General features: G+C 49.6%; 1 protein-coding gene across 1 annotated transcript; it reads right to left on the bottom strand.

Annotated features, from left to right (window-relative positions):
* Positions 1–264: 264 nt before the first annotated feature.
* Positions 265–15,183, bottom strand: CHGA (chromogranin A). Its single transcript, XM_067295621.1, has 8 exons — positions 15,031–15,183; positions 14,533–14,579; positions 10,531–10,624; positions 10,049–10,117; positions 7,669–7,767; positions 5,371–5,880; positions 4,405–4,862; positions 265–651 (listed from the first exon to the last, which is right to left on the bottom strand). Exons 1-8 carry the CDS (start codon positions 15,074–15,076, stop codon positions 568–570), a joined length of 1,407 nt encoding a protein of 468 aa, XP_067151722.1. The 5' UTR covers positions 15,077–15,183; the 3' UTR covers positions 265–567.
* Between the last annotated feature and the right edge of the window lie 451 nt (positions 15,184–15,634).

The following is a 15,634-nucleotide window of genomic DNA, read 5'->3' as shown; positions in this document are numbered from 1 at the left end:
ATAATGATAGACCTCCATTTCCCTCTTCTGAGACTGTACTGCCTGAGACTGTATATATCTTATAGTGTGCAAATGATTGAGACTAAAGCTGGAAAAATAAGGGAAGGAACCCACTGCAGTTTTATTTTTCCTTAGATAAATTTTTTTATATAGAATATATTACAATCAGAGTTCTCAGCTTTTAATCAAAAGATAACAAGTTATTGCAATTTTATCCAGTGAAACTACCGGTGGAAGGAAAACATTCTAGAAAGCTGTCTTGTCTTAAAAAAAAAAAAAAAGAGAGAGAGAGAAAAAGAGAAAATACATGTGTAAGTCACACTTCTCAGCTACAATCATCCAAAGGTACAGGTGGGAATCCGTAGCGGACAGAGGAGCAGGAAATCAAAGAAGCAGAGATGGGCACGACACTATTGCGAGGACAGCAGGCCTGGCTCTGGGGAGATGGGCTTCCTAGACAAGATGCTTCTGCTCCATCGGCATCTGTTTTAAATTAGTAAATGAAAATGCGGCATGAAGGGGTGAGTGCAGCTCTGGCTTTTGCGCACACGGAGAGCTGGGGAGCCTTCAGCCCCGTCTCAGTTCATGCAGCTTGTGAGCGACTTTCTCCAGCTCTGCTTCAATGGCAGCCAGGCTCTCCAGCTCTTGGTCCTGCAACGAAAGCCACCGAGATGCGGGTCAGCCCAGCCAGCCCTTGAGCCAAACAGGAGTGAGTCCCACAGCTGGTTTGGAGGTGGAGGGAGCTATGGAAACCTCGCACCAGGCTGGCTGCTGGCGATAGCGTGAGCACAGATGGGTCTCACCCTGTCCCTTGGGTCCACTTTGGTTTTGAGCCCCTGTGGGACAGGGACTGTCTCTCGACAAGCATTAGTTGGTCCTGCTCTTAGGGCACTGAGCATTAAATCACTGCAGCTGATGGTAAGGCTTTTTGCAAGAAACATAACTAAAACCCTCACCCCAGTTCCCGTGTGGGAAGTTATTCTTAGCTACCACTAAAAGTGGTCTAGCTTGGAAAGCCTTCCACCAAGTTTCTCTCTCCCTTTCCCCCCGAGTCTAAAACATTTGGCTAAGGCACGCTGCAGACCCCCAGCGCCTGGTGTGCAGCGCCTCACGTGCCTGCTATGTAGGGAACCGGGGATGTCCACAGACCGGTGGCAGGGGACACAAGGAACAGCCCTCCACACCTGGAGACATCACTGCTGCTGCACGGGAATTTAAGCTCTTTAAATTTAGAGGTGTGTTTTGCAGAAAACATGAAAACAAGACAGATATTTTTAATATTCCTCTACATGATCTCTGCTTGTCTCACCCTGGCAGTTAACTGTAGTCTCAAAGAATGCTCAAAGGAGTCTGTGCTTATTCCTGAGCAATAAAGCACTGCAAGATCACCCAGTGCCACCTCCTGAGCAGATGCTGCTCTCAGAAACCCTGCTACTGCCCTAGCAACGGCAACAAGTGCATCTGAGCCACCCCAGGGTGTCCCTGCCAGCTGCACAAGGACAGGCAGAGGCGATGCACCGTCGTGGGAGACTCGTGTCTTTCTGGACTGGTGGCTGGACTCCAGGAAGGGCCCTGGCTCTGCACATCGGTATTTAGGCGAGTGCATGAGCCCCTGCCTGCACTCTGCAGCGCCCCTCAGGTGCGCTGGCTCTGGGGGCAGCTCACCCTTCCCAGGCTGTGTCCGAATGCAGCTGGAAGCTATATAAATGTCCTGCTCCCTCCTTGAAGTCTTTTCTGTTCGCTTGCGACCAACGCGCTGCAAAGAGCTGTGCTTTGGTGCACTGTCAGATCGGAGCGGGGTCACTCGCTGGGGCTGGGACCGGGACTGACGTCAGTGCCTGGTGCATGCATTGAATGCAGCACGCGTCCTGCTCTGGTGGAGGGGCCGTGGCACCCACGTGGCCTCTCCTTGCGCTGCTCCGGTGTGGAGCAAGGCTACGGAAAAGAGGCTTCTCCACTGGGAAAAATAGCAACTGAGGAAGCGATCAGTTTAAAAGATCATGTTGCTCATCACGCAGCGACCTTTCTGAAGTGGCTCTCGCATCTCTCTGGCTGTCGCCTGAGGCTATTTTACTTAGCGCCTCCAAGGAAATTGAGTCATCATCACCATGTGGCTTTGCCCGAGCGCCAGTCTAGCACCACAACCCGTCTCTCACTGCCAGGCTCTCCTTGCCCAGCAGTCACAGCTGTCCTGTCTCAGACTCACTGCGTATTATGTGCTTGGCTACAGCACACCAACAGCTCTGCAGGATCAGACTTAGGCCTGTCGGCACCAAAAGCCTCTTTCCTTGCTGGCTTGAAAAAAACATAACGTACATAGAAAAAGTCCTTTTTCTTGTTTCTGAGCTACAAAAAATAAAAAATAACCTTTCCCCTCGCCAGGCCCTCAGCTCAGCCACCCAAAAATCTCCCTGCCGCAGCAGCACCCTGGCGGGACAAACAAGCCAAGTTTTGCTGCCGGGAAGTGAGGAGCTGCTACGCGGAGCTGCTCTTCCCGCGGGGCTGGAGGCTGTGACTGCCCTTCCCTCATTGCCTGGCGCCCAGGGGCAGCTGCTAAGGCCTCCTCCCCATCTCCCAGAAGCCCTGAGCTAGTTAAAAGAAAAAAAAGTCTGGTTGCTACTGTAAACACAGCAATTTTAGAGGTTCAACAACCTCTCTCCGTTTCTCAGGCTGAGCCAGCTGCTGCAGTTTAAGCCATGCAGGCGGTGGCTGTTTTGCTGCCTGGGGTTATGGGGAGGAGTAGAGGCTCATCTCTCACTCTGTGTCCACCAGCACCTCACCACGCTGGTTTGCGGCTCAGGAGGCAAGTGGCTGGCTCCGCCTGTGACATGCCAAATTGCAGCCACCCGGAGTTACACAACAGAGGTTCTTGCCTGATCACTACCTCTGATTGACCACAGCCCGGCTGGTATTTGTGCGCCAGCCTGCCTCAGGGCTCAGGATCGACAAACCAAGACAAAAACACATGGGCAAGGCCCTAAATAGAAGCGGAGGGAGGAGGAGGAGGAGACCAGGTTGGGTGGCACAGCAACAGGCATGTTCCTTGCCAGCTCTCCCCCGCACAAGCACGCACAGAGGTGTTTGAGACATCTCTGCTCTGCAGCCCGATTCTCCTGGGGGCGGCTGGGGCAGGTGCTCGTTGCCGTCTGTGCCACGTAACTCCCTCTTGGCTCTTCTGCAGGCGTGATAAGGATGAGTGGGGAAAGAGCCTTTTTGGGGAAGAAATCTGGGACAGGATCAGAGGATGGCAAGGAAGTAGCTTGAGCAGGCAAACTTCACAACTTGCCCACACCTTCAGCAGGTGCTTGCTGCCTCCCTGCTTGGAGCTGCTGCCATGGACAGACAAGAGACACTTTTGACTTTGCTTTGAACCATGAACTAGAGATGGGCTGAGGATGCTGATGAGCTATGTGATCGTTGCCCTTTGGGCTATATTTCAGTGCATAATCCAGCCAAAGGGCATTCTGGAGGCAAGGCAGTTGCCACACACTCCAGCTCAGCTCACCCGCTGCCTCGGCCTGCTCTTGGGCAGCTGAGTGTGGCTTGCCCCAGAACAAACACCTGCAGAGACCAGCCCCAGCTCTGTCTGTCCGGCCCACTTCTCTATCCCAGCCAGGATCAAATAAATGTCACTGCCTGGAGCTGTGCCTCATCAGCAAAGTCTGAAGCCATTTCTACTCTTAGGTGGCCACACAGATAGTCAGGTAACCCCCGTGACTGTCATCCAAAACACATCTGTGAGATGCTCTAGCTCCATGCAAGGCCTGGACAGTCACACAGTTGGTGAGTCTGATAACAAATACAGCTACACCAGCTTAGCTGGCTGTAAAGGGACACGATGAGTTACCTCATAGCATGCCTTGAGGTGTTAGGGAACTATGTCTTTGATTTTGGAAGTGTGGCTTAGATACATTCATGCCCCTTTAAACCATTTCCACTCCAATGCTCCAGCTTTCTTGCCTACTCCTATACCTCTGATTTGCCTGCATAGGAGATGTAACACTACTCACTCCATACCTGAGCCAGGGCAAGTCTTTCCTTTGACTTGAATGGACTTTAGGACACAAGAACCTCCCCCAGGGGCTACTGTTGCAGCTCTGGTTACTGTGTCCAGCACAGGCCAGCTGGGAGGTCCTGACACATTTTTTAAAACTCTTTCAGAAGGAGAATGTTTTTGCAGGAGCTACTAAAACAAGAAAAACAACAAAAGCATAAACATAGGTGCCAACCTCAATAATATCTAAGTCTGAACACCTAAAAGGTCACAGGGCATCTCCTTAATGTCACAATAAAGTAATGATGGCGGCTGCATAACAGTGAGGTACAATTCTATGTCTCCAAGCATAGTCCGGATTCCCTAGGAATAACTGGACAGGGTTTATTGTTAAGTCTATGTTCACCAACCTCTGTTCTTCTGTTAGCGCTGCCTTCCTCATCCTTCTTTTCTTCGGGCATGGCAGCAAGCGGGAAGCCTCCTTCACTGCTGTCCTCCTTTGAGTGACGCTTCCATGATCTTCTCACGTCTTCCTCTGGACTACCAAAGTCATACTTGTGGGACCTGAACGCCATTTTCATGGACCTATCTGGGTTTTCCCCACTGTCATTTTCCTCCATGCGCTTCTTTGACGTCAGCTGCTTGGCCAGCTCATCCATTTTATTCCATCTCTTGGAGTCTTCCCATTCCCTGGAAGATTCCTCCTCCATTTCCTCACTTTTGACATCCCTGGGCTGGAAGGCATCCTCCTCCTCTTGCATCCCTTCATCCTCCAGGTGATGCCTTCCTCCTTTCAGTCTGTGGGGTTGTTCTTCCTCCTCCTCTGAGCTCCGCCCATCTTTGCCAAATCCCAAAGCTTCTTCATTATCTGAAAAAGCATCAAACACAACAGTGAGAACAAGCTTTAACATGATTAGATGCCACCTTTGAACCAAGCCTTAGTTCTTCGTTACAGAGGAAGCTAATGTGATTCAAAGTGGAGTTCCTGACTTACGGCAGGATGTGACATATTGCCAAGATTTTGGAAATAACCACGCTTATGTCAGTAACAGACACTAGGGGCAGCAGTCAAAAAACGCCTAGGAAGTTCAAGAAGCAGAAAGGAGTCATCCCAGAGTGCTATGAAAACTGGAACTGGAGAGCAGAAAGCGAGGCAACTGCAGGGCCTGTGTTATCCGGGTGTGTATGTGCCTACACGGATGGGTGCTTGAGGGAGGTTGGGGGGGCTGGAGTCTGGGTGACTGACAGTGGGAGCATTTTTGTAACCCTGTTGGCACCTATTTGAATTTTTAGTCTTTAAAGCCTCTTATTAGTCTGTCTAAGGGCTCTTGGCTCACCGCTGCGTAGGTATCAGTGCAGTCATCTGAGATACGTACTGTCGTCTCTTTGCATCACCTCAGCCTCCACGTCCTCCTCAGCCAAATCAGGTGACCTCTCTGCTTCGGTAGGGTCCTCCTCCACAGGAGCATCTCCTTCCTCGTCCTCCCACTCCGTACGCCCCCCTGCCTCCTCCTTGCTCTCCTCCTGGCCCTGTCTGGATGCCTGCTCTCTCTCCTCCTTGAGCTCTAGGCTGTCACCAGTGCCTCTGGGCTGCTCCTCTTCCTCCTCTCGCTGCTTCTGCTCTTCCTTGCCGAGGTCTTCACTGATGTGATTGTCCAAAGCCTCTTCCCTCTGGGCATCCTCTGCACCCCCAATCTCATTGCTGTCCACTTCCTCATGATCCCTCTTCTCGCCAGGGTGGCCCCGTGGCCTGGGCTCCCTCTCCTCCAGGCTGTTTTTTCCCTCCTCTCTTGAATCTTCTCTCTCATTTTGCTGGATTTTCTCTGCTTCTAGCTCAGCCAGGGACACCGTGGGCTGCTCCTCTTCAGGGCGCTCCTGTGCCTCATCTGCAGAGTGAGGAGCAAGAACCAACACCTCTCCTCAGAGCTCATTGCACAAACAGGGAAGCCTTTGTGTTTCTTACTCAGCTTCAGCCCCAGCCCCACTCAGCACTGCTTAACCCACCCATGGATCTGTTCCTCTCTTTTATCAAGTCACTTAAACATATGCTTGCATTTAGGCAAGTCAGTGTGCCAGCTGATGTCTACCCTCCTGGATAGATGTACAAGGTTGAAGTTAAAAACATATGCTGAAGTGCTTTGCTGAAGCAGAATCTGCATTGCCATCTACCTAGGTGCCAGTAACACACTCTTTCTCCACATGAAACCAGATCACATATAAAGTAGAAGGATTTAGGTATGGCACTTATATGCTCTCTATGTGCTTGGAGTACTGCACTAACATCACATCGTTAATTCTCACAACATTTTGAAAAGGGAGCCAAGCATTATTTCTAGGAGAGCCAGAGGGAGGTGGGGCCAGCTCTGTTTTTACTAAACAGCTAGTGAGTGGTAATTACCAAGAGCTTAATGGAGTCTGCATATTTGCTCTTGTTCATCACAGAGGGTGAACTCTTTTAACATAATTAGTCATTGAAATCACTTTGAAAAAGAAACAGCCAGGGGGAGGGAGGCAAAGAGCAGTGGGAAAGGAGCAAAAAACAGGCAGAATGAAGAAGAGACAGCAGACTGCAGCAGGACTGGGGAGCAGGTTGGGTGAGACGACACACTGAGCTGAGGGCAGGGCGTTGCTTGAGATTGCAAATCCCTGGCAGAGCCATGTCAGTGCGCTGGCCTGGCCAAGTGCTGCCCAGGGAGAAACACCTTGCATGGTGCCACATGGCTGCCTCTGGGCCTGGAGGGATGCCGTGCCCATGCTTTGTCCGCAGCCATGGGAGTAAGAGGCCAGGGGCTTGACTGACCCCATCGGGAGGGAGAGATGGAGCCAGATGAAGAGAAGCTACCTGTCCTTGCCTCTTGCTTTTTCCTACATTGGCTGCTGTGGCAGCTGTACCCATGGGGAATATTGTTCCTCATTGGTGTCAGGCAACTTTGGGCTGAAGTCACGGTGCTGTGTGCGGTGCTTTAGCTCAGCTAATATGCACAAGCTACCTTCACCCAGAGCCAGAGCCTGCTAGGATGCCCCTCTGCCGGGGATGCTGTTGCTGTGCTAGAAACTGTCTCATCCCACTGTGCCATCATCTCTTCCTGACATGGAAAAGGGAACAGACTGAACCAGGGAACAGGCTGAACTCTCCTTTCTGTTATAACAACAATACTGCCTGTCTCTAGCCTGGCAGCAGAAATGTGATGGCAAGGGGAAATCACAGCTGAATGTGATCTTTTTAGGATGCATGTATTTTGCGTGTGTGTGTGTGATCCCAAGCTCCAATTTCACTTCAGAGACCCATAACCTAATGTCTTGGAAGCCTGGAAACAAGGGTGGTAGGAGCAGACCCCAGTTGCTTTTGGGTATATCATCAGATATTTCAGTAGAGGATTTCCCTAGCTGTGACTCATTTTAAACATTAAAAATGAGTGATGGTGTTGGCAGCAGGGTGGAAGATCCATATCAGTTTTGTAACTTGGACATCACCAGTTGCTATAGCTCAGAAATTACATGCTTTTTAAGCTGGTAAATAAGACCAAAGCGAACACAAGGTTGCTAGTGTGTGTCAGCAACAGCATCAAAAGAAAGGTCTAAATGAAAAGCAGATGGACATATCAAGGCTGTTAGAAAGAACATCCTTGTTTACAGCCAGACTTGGATTTTCTGGGGGTTAGGCTGACACTGACCTCTTTGCTTGTTCTTGTCATTCTGACTTTCAAGGACTTCAGAAAGTTCATCTTCGAAGCCACTGTTTTTCTTCTGTTGCTGAGTCCTCTCATTGGCACCTGTGTCAAGTAATGAGGAGAAAGCCACATTCCCTGCTGCTTTAGAAAGTGGAGACGGGAAAATAGTTCTGTGTCCTTTTTAATTAAATGTATATTTTCTACAATGTACAAATCTGTTAATGGGTAACTGGAAGGAAAAGTGAGATTAGAGAATATATGAATCAACTGGAATAATGATGCCACTGTCAAAAACATCATTTTTAGGAAAGAAAAAGATCTCTAAATAGACAAACAGGGTGGCTAGGAAAAAGGTAATATTAATGGAGAGCTAGGGAATAAGAGATGCTGAACAGCAGCCTTCCAGATGCTACCCACATATCTCTGTTGAGGTGAGTGATCAGAGCCTGTGTGCATTCCTGCCCTGGTGGTCAGGGTCCTTCTCGCAGAGCTGTGCTGCTTTCTTGCTCACTCCCCACGGAAGTGTGGGCTCCTCCTCTCTTCAGGAAGGAGAAACAGCACTCATTCCCACCCTGTGGATAATCCAGGGTCTAGGGGCCCCAAACCCTACCCAGGATTATGGCTCCAGCACAACAAAAGCAGCAATCTGGAGAAATTGTTGTCTAGAGGAGATGACAAATGAAGGAAGGGGGACTGCAGAGTCTGAGGCCGATGGCACCACAAGCTCCAGATCAGAGCTCAGGGCCCCTGCTGTAGCTGCCCTGGCAACCAGCTCGCCCCAGGCAGCCCTATCCCAAAGGGAGCTGGAAACCAAGGTTTCCAGAAACCAAGGGCAAGAATGCACTTTCTAACCCAACTCACACCTGGCTTCTACATCTTAATTCAAAGGAGAGAGCCAGCATTGCCAGCCTGGTCCTCTCTAGCCCTACAAAGAACAGAGATGAATGGTGTGTGGGCTTTCCCAGTCTGACTTAGCTCAGCTGCAGCCAGCATAGAGGAAACCAAGGAAAACATCTGGGAATTTTGCTTTTCTTTTAGACTACAAGACAATCACTCTGATCTACCGATCAGAGATCATGTTACCCTAGGGCAGGATGGTGTGATAAGCTCAAGGCAAGGAAAGAGGTGAGCAAGTTGCACCTTTATTAAACTTAAATAGGTCCCTTCACATAGACTTCACTGACACATGTGGCACAGCATGTCTGATTAATTTTAGCTGAGAGCTCCCCCTTACCTCCCTCAGAGTGCCTGGCCAATGGGATCCCAGGGTATGGACCCCCGTTTTTCTATTCTGGATTGTCGGAGTATCCATGGAGCTGTTCCGGGATTATTGCCCTGCTGCCCCTGACACCAGTGGGACTTGGGCAGTGGCCAGCTTTTGCTTTGGGACCTACACAGAGCTGTTACTTCTTTCCTAAACTGTACCTCCTCCATTTTCCCTCTCCCTCTCCCTGTTGCCTCCAAGGCATCTCTGCTCTGAAGGCACTCTGGTGGCACTGTCTCTGAGCCATCCTGGCTGCCATGCCACGTGGGAGCAGGGCACAGTGATGCCCTGACAAGGGAAAGCCACCAGCTGGGGACTCCCAAGGGGGAAGGAAGTAGGAAGAGCTGCAGCTGCTCTGTTTGCAGCCTGCAAAGAGTCACGCTGCAGCCCCTGCTGACCATGCAGGGCAGAAGGACCTGCACCAGCTTTGAACTAGCCTCACCTGGGAACCACTAACAAGCTTTGGAGATCTGGGCTCCTGAGGACAGCCCCTTTTCCCCCTTCTGCATCCTTGGCACAGCTCCTAACCACTGCTGCTCCCACTATCTTGCAGTCAATAGCCCACACATCTCCAGAGCAAAGGAACTTGCACTTGACCCAAGGAAGTCAACAGGAAAATCCCCATCAGCTCAAGGAAGCTTTAACTTGGGGGCTTGTGGGTGCAAATCCCACTCCATGCTCAGTGACTGTTCACTTCTGCCCCACCAATATCTAGTGCTAGACTCCAGTGACTCAAACAGTGAAGGTTTTCTTGTCTTTTATTCTAGTTCAAGAGCTGGTGGTTATTTATTGAATTAAGCTACAGTGTTTCCCTTTAGGGTTCTCCCACTCCAAAGTGCATATACTCTCTAGAAAAACTCTACACAGCTAACAAGTTACACTGAAGGTCATTTAAATCATTGGATATGGATTGGAATTATTATAAGCAAAATTCCTCCACTCCCCCAGCATCTCTACTGGCAATCCTGGATCTAGAGTAAGATTCTCAGTTTATGTACATTCCCTAGGGCACATTTGTATGGCCCCAAACTAATGTGAAATTAAAGGAGGGAAAAAGGTGCACGGGGCCACAATAGACTAACCCCCCCCTCTTCCCAAAAAACTGTATTGAAACTATACCTTGAACAGCAATTTCCTGAAGCTCCTTCAGTAAATTTTGGTGTCGAAGGATAGAAATGATTCGTTCATCTGCAACAGGGGAGACTTGGTTAAAAAAACATAGAAGAACCCCAAACTCCACTTGCCCCTTTTTTTTTTACTCTTTTCTCTCTCCACTGGGATGATTTGCTGCCATGTCTCTTAACTGCAGTTAAGAGCACAAAAGCTCCCATGAAGACCAGGCAGCTTCACGTCACCAGTGTCTCCCACAGCTGCGGAGTCAGCAGCGCAGGCCTGCCTGCAGCTCCATCCCTGCTTCTTGGGCCTGGTACAGCCTGGTGAGGTGGCCCTGAGGAAGGTGACTGTGGCAGGGAGCCCTTTCAGGGGCCAGAGCATGCATCAGACTGGGCACAGCAGGGCAGGCTCAGCCCCAGCTTGTGTCCCTGCCAGACCTGCTCTCACTGAAACCCAGCATTAAATCTGAAAGACCCTCTCCTCTGTACCTCCTCTGAGGGTTTCTAGGCATTCCTCGCTGATTGGCAGGGGGTTTGGCTTGGATAAAGTATCAGAGATGACCTCTACAATGCACTTCATCACCTAGAAGGAGACAAAGATACAGATTAAAAATTTTTCTTTTTTTCTTAAATCTATTTGTTACCAAGGCTAAAATGAAGAATATGTTGGCACAGGTCCTCTTCCTTTTTTGGTCGAGCTAGAATCGAATGTTTGGTTCTGTGTGTCACCTAGCACAGAAACAGAAGATACTTCACGAAACTCAAAATCATCCTCTTTTAAGGCAACGTTTCTCAACTTACAGCTGATAAAAGGGCTCGGTAGGAGGCTGTAGAGAGCAACAAGTGACTATAGCTCTTAAAAAGGTGACCTTGAAATCCTGCCGGCTATTTGAGACCTAAGGTGAGCACCCTAGATAGACTGCAGCCAGGTATGTTGGGTGAGGAGAGGTAGATCATACTTTCAAACACGGTTGAGAAATACTGCTCTCAAGCCCTAAGCAAGGACATTCTGGACAAGTATTAAACCTTGTGCTTAAGTGTTTAAGCCATCTATTATACACCAAAAGAGCTGTACATAAAGGCAGGTTATTTGAAAGTGAAGAAATTCCTAAACTTCCCTTCGAAGAATCTGCTACTGCCTGAGTCAGCTTCTCAGACTCAATGAACTCTAGGCCTGCCCTTTCCAGCAGTTCTTTTCCTCATGTAAAATGAGAAGACCTGGCTCCATTTTGTTATCCAGTTTGTCACCCTGCACTGAGATTACAGGCCTAATTCTTTGCCCATGCAACCATATCCCTTGCCCAGTGCTATACAGATGTGGAAGGAGAATCAAAGTCACAGGCTCAAAGGCAAGGTGAAGGCATCTTCTTCACACAAAGACACACCAGCAAGACCTCTGCTGTGTGGTCATGATAGACCCAAATGGTCACACAGGTGAGAGAAAGCAGCATTTTTTGCAGTCTGGCACTGGTTAATAGTGCAGGAATCTGTCTGCCCGGTTCAAAAGGATCATTATTTATAGAGCAGCCTGTAAAGCATTCAGGGCTCAGAAGTGCCTGTTGAAAAAGCAAAGCTAAATAAATGAAAAATGCAATTAAGCTTTGGGAGGCAAAAAATTCACTGAGTGAACTGTTTTCTTCTGATGATTTCTGCAGGTAGCCCTAAGAGTCCTGACCTCTCACAAGGTGCCATTCTTGGGAGAGCAGAACACTGCAGCTGCAGTAGAAATTGAACACAAGTCAGCAGTTTCTGGCCACCTACAGTGTTGCTCGTTCAGGCAATTGGATATATTCAGTCATCAGTTAGAATGGGCAATTTTTCACCCTGTGTAAGGAGAGAATTCCTTTCAGCGATTGCTTTTGCAGATTACAGCTCTAAAATGATTAAGTATTATTTCCTCTTAGCTATTTATGCATTTTGAGGGGATTGCCTACTGGATTAAAAATATTAAAGGAAAGATCTAACAACATGAAAGCAGAGAAATTACCCTGATATCATTCTTCTATACCATGAACAATCCACAAAAATTGATTTTAGATAACTTAGAGTACCTCTCACCCACTAAAGAGAACAAAACGCAGATTCTGATACTTCCCTTCCACTTTTCCCAAGCTCTGGAACCCCTTATTGCAGGAGCAGTCAATGCAGCCTCAGAAGTAAGCACTTTCTCAGCATGAGAAATAAGAATCTGGTACAAAGAAACACTCTAGACAAGCATTTTTAAAAACTCTAACATTGTTTAGGATCTTTGTCCATACACAGAGAAACGCATCAATCACTACAGAAGTATGGTCAGCTCTATGGAGGAACTTTGCAACTGTTAATGAAATGAATAGTGCAGTTCCAACCACACTCTCCTTGACTTTTTATAAAAGTAAATATTGCAGAGTGAGGCTTCACAAGGTCATGAAACAGCAACCTAAACCAGGAAATGAAGGAAATACACTCCAAAATGAATGTAATCAAGCCAGTGCAGAAATTCAGACTGGAATCTTGCCATAGCTATCATCTAAGTGTGAGCATGTAACTGGATCATTAAGAGCTGGTCAGACTGTCCTTACACAGAAAAGAAATCTCTAAAGGATCACGTCCTTACAAGGATATACTTCAGCATGTTTGAGCTCCACCATGCCAGGCCCTTCTGAAATCTAGGCTGACAAATGGGAAATAGTGTCCTTTGAGCACAATAGTGGGTGTATACCAGTGAGGTTTTAAATGCTTTGGTTGTGGTTAGGCTTCCCATGGCAAGCCCTTGGTGTTAGGAAAAACCTATTTAGCTGCCTAAGAACAGCCTGCACGTACTGACTTCTCGTTCCAATGCCCTGAGCCATCCACAAATGCTGGGGGCACAGGAAGTGTCTAGAGCAGCATGGTGGGCAGGGAGAGCTGCAGTGCTCAGTGCCATACCCATGTGATGAGCTCTCTGCCCTGATCTGTCCCAGGGAACCAGGAGTTCCTTCACTGAAATGCTCTGTGTCTCAGAGGAGGGTGAAGGTGGAAAAGCCCTAAGGGCTCCTTATAGCTCCAACAACATTCAAAAGGAAGGTGTGCCCTGTTTTTGCTCTGCACAAGACCAGTGCAGGACCCAGATGGGAAACAGGCCTGGGAAAGATCCAGCCTTGGTGGAAGGATTTCCATAGCGTTACACCAGCTTCCACAAAAGCTGAATGTGTCTTGCTGAGAAGTGCCATGTTTTGCAGATTACGCATTTTGGGGAACAGATCTCACAAGGAAAGTTGTGAGCTTAATGGATTTTCCCAGCAGGTGCCCAAAGAGCATTCCACTGGCACAGCCGATTTGAAGGGGCAGGTGCCCTTAGCCCCAATTCTCAGTGAGCGAACCAGGCACAGGCCTCACCACAGCCTGAAGCAGCCGCCCAGTGCTGTCACACTGCCTGACCACTCACAGCTCAGCCCCCAGCAGGGTTAAGCAGGCTAAAGTTTCAGCAGAGCAACAGCTCTGCAGGCCCAAGTGTGTCTGACAGAGATAGGGGGGCCTTTCTCAAGGCACTTACCCTGTAGGTAGCAATGAGCAGAGACACAGCGTACAATGGAGCCTGTGCTGAGATTGACATGAATGTGCCCTCCTCTACTGCTGCCTGGGGAAAAGCCTTTTGTGGTTAGAAATTTTCAGGCAACAAAGAGGTTCAAGAAGCAGAGAGTAGAGGACTGGTGTTTGCTTTCTGTACAGTAATTTCTGTAGAAGTCTTAATTTGGCACTGGAGAGATTGATGCATCTGAAAGGCTATAGGCATTATACTATCAGAAAGGCATTTCTGTCACAGATCAACACACACAAATGCACTTATCCAATCTTTCAGTTGCCAAAAAAGAGTTGGGAGTGCACACACTTTTGAAGTGCAGCTTTGAATGTCAGAGATATATAGAGACGTATACACAGAAGCCTATAGTAGAAGGCTGGAGAGGTCAGCCAAGTCACGCACTGCGAAAATCTTTTGAGACAGGATGAGTGATAGCTGAGAGCAAATTAGTAACCCGAGAGTAGCCAGTTGTCTATTTTTCAGGAACATGCATGTTTAAATAAGACACATATCCCAAAACACACACATTTCCAGCAATTCCCATTCCTGAATCACATTTCCTCCCTCTATCCCAACTGACTCACCTCCTGTGGGAAGCTTAGAAAAGCTGAAAGTAGGAGGACTAGAGAGGGTTATACCCAACCTCCATCCCCAGTCTCCCTATGCTCCAAACAAGCTTGTTTAGCACCTCTGGGAACTTTCTGAGGGACTTCACTCCTAACCAGGTGCACAGCAATGGATGCATAAAGGGTAAATCCTGGCAGGGAGGGAGAGGCAGAGGACAGATCCTGCTTTAGGGAAATCTCTTGCAAATCCCCCCCCTCAGCTGTCACTTCCTACGGGGTATTTCAGTAGGAGCAGCCAAGAGCCAGGCCAGACAGTGGAGGCTAAACACCACATCCCTCAACTTCCCCCCCTCCCCCCTGCATTCACCACCAGCTCCTCCTTACCTTAGTGTCCCCTTTATTCATGCCGTTTGTCACTGGAAGGGAGATGGCTGTAAAATGTAGGGAGGGCAAAATGAAAGATCTTATTATTTGGCCTCCTCTGGGATACAAGCAGAAAAAACCCTCCCTGATAAAATGAGAACAGAGAAGAGGGGTGTCCAGCCCTGATGGAAATGGTCCCTGGGGGCAGTACCTGGATGTGGGCTCCATGTACCCCTTGGGAAGGGAAGGGAAGGGAAGGGAAGGGAAGGGAAGGGAAGGGAAGGGAAGGGAAGGCAGGGCAAGGCAAGGGGCAGATCCCGCGGCGGGCAGTGGCCGGGCGGGTGGCCCCGGCGCCGGGGACCGTTGCGGCTCTCAGGCCGTGACCTTGCGGCTGGCGCTGTCCGCGGTGCTGAAACGGCCGCCGCGGGTTCGGCGCTGAGCGGGCCGGCGCTGTCCGCGGTGCTGAGCAGTCCCGGAGGGTTTTAGGGGGGGACGGACACCAGCCCCAGCCCCACTTACTCGGCACGGCCAGGAACAGGAGGGCGAGCAGTCCCGGGCGACTCATGGTGGTGTCGGGGCGGAGGGAGGGAGGCAGGGGCAGACGGTGAGTCTGTCCCTGACGTGGAGAGTTCCAAGAGAGGCGCCGGGGGAGACCAGCACCGTGTGTGTCTACGCCAGTGCCTTGGCTGAAGATCCCAGATGGGGCACTGCAGCAACTGGCTCATTTATATATCCCAGCCCTTCGGAAATGGCGTCAGGAGGAAGCCACCTCCTCCTCTCCCTGCCCCCCCGCTCCGTCTCTGCACACAGCCTGCCCATTAGCATCCACTAGCAACTGGGTGCTGGAGGAGTGGCCACACACCAGGAGCCTCTGATCCCCCTGGCTGCAGGGGCTGGTCAGGCAATGGGCTCCAATAAATGGCAAGGTGTCAGACTCCACCTGCTCCATCGTCTCACACTCAGCATGGGGTAGGATGGTTGTAAGGGGTGTTTTCAGGAAGGAGATTAGGGTGGCATATACCTCATCCAACACTGGCCATCTACAAGCACCTTTGCATATGTGCCTTCTGGGTATCCCCAGTAGTCAACAGTGAGAGACAGCTCACCTCATGTACCCTAGCCA

The sequence above is a fragment of the Apteryx mantelli genome, chromosome 4 (assembly GCF_036417845.1).
Source record: "Apteryx mantelli isolate bAptMan1 chromosome 4, bAptMan1.hap1, whole genome shotgun sequence".
In the NCBI taxonomy this organism is placed as follows: Eukaryota; Metazoa; Chordata; class Aves; order Apterygiformes; family Apterygidae; genus Apteryx; species Apteryx mantelli.
This window is presented reverse-complemented; position numbering and strand designations above follow the sequence as displayed.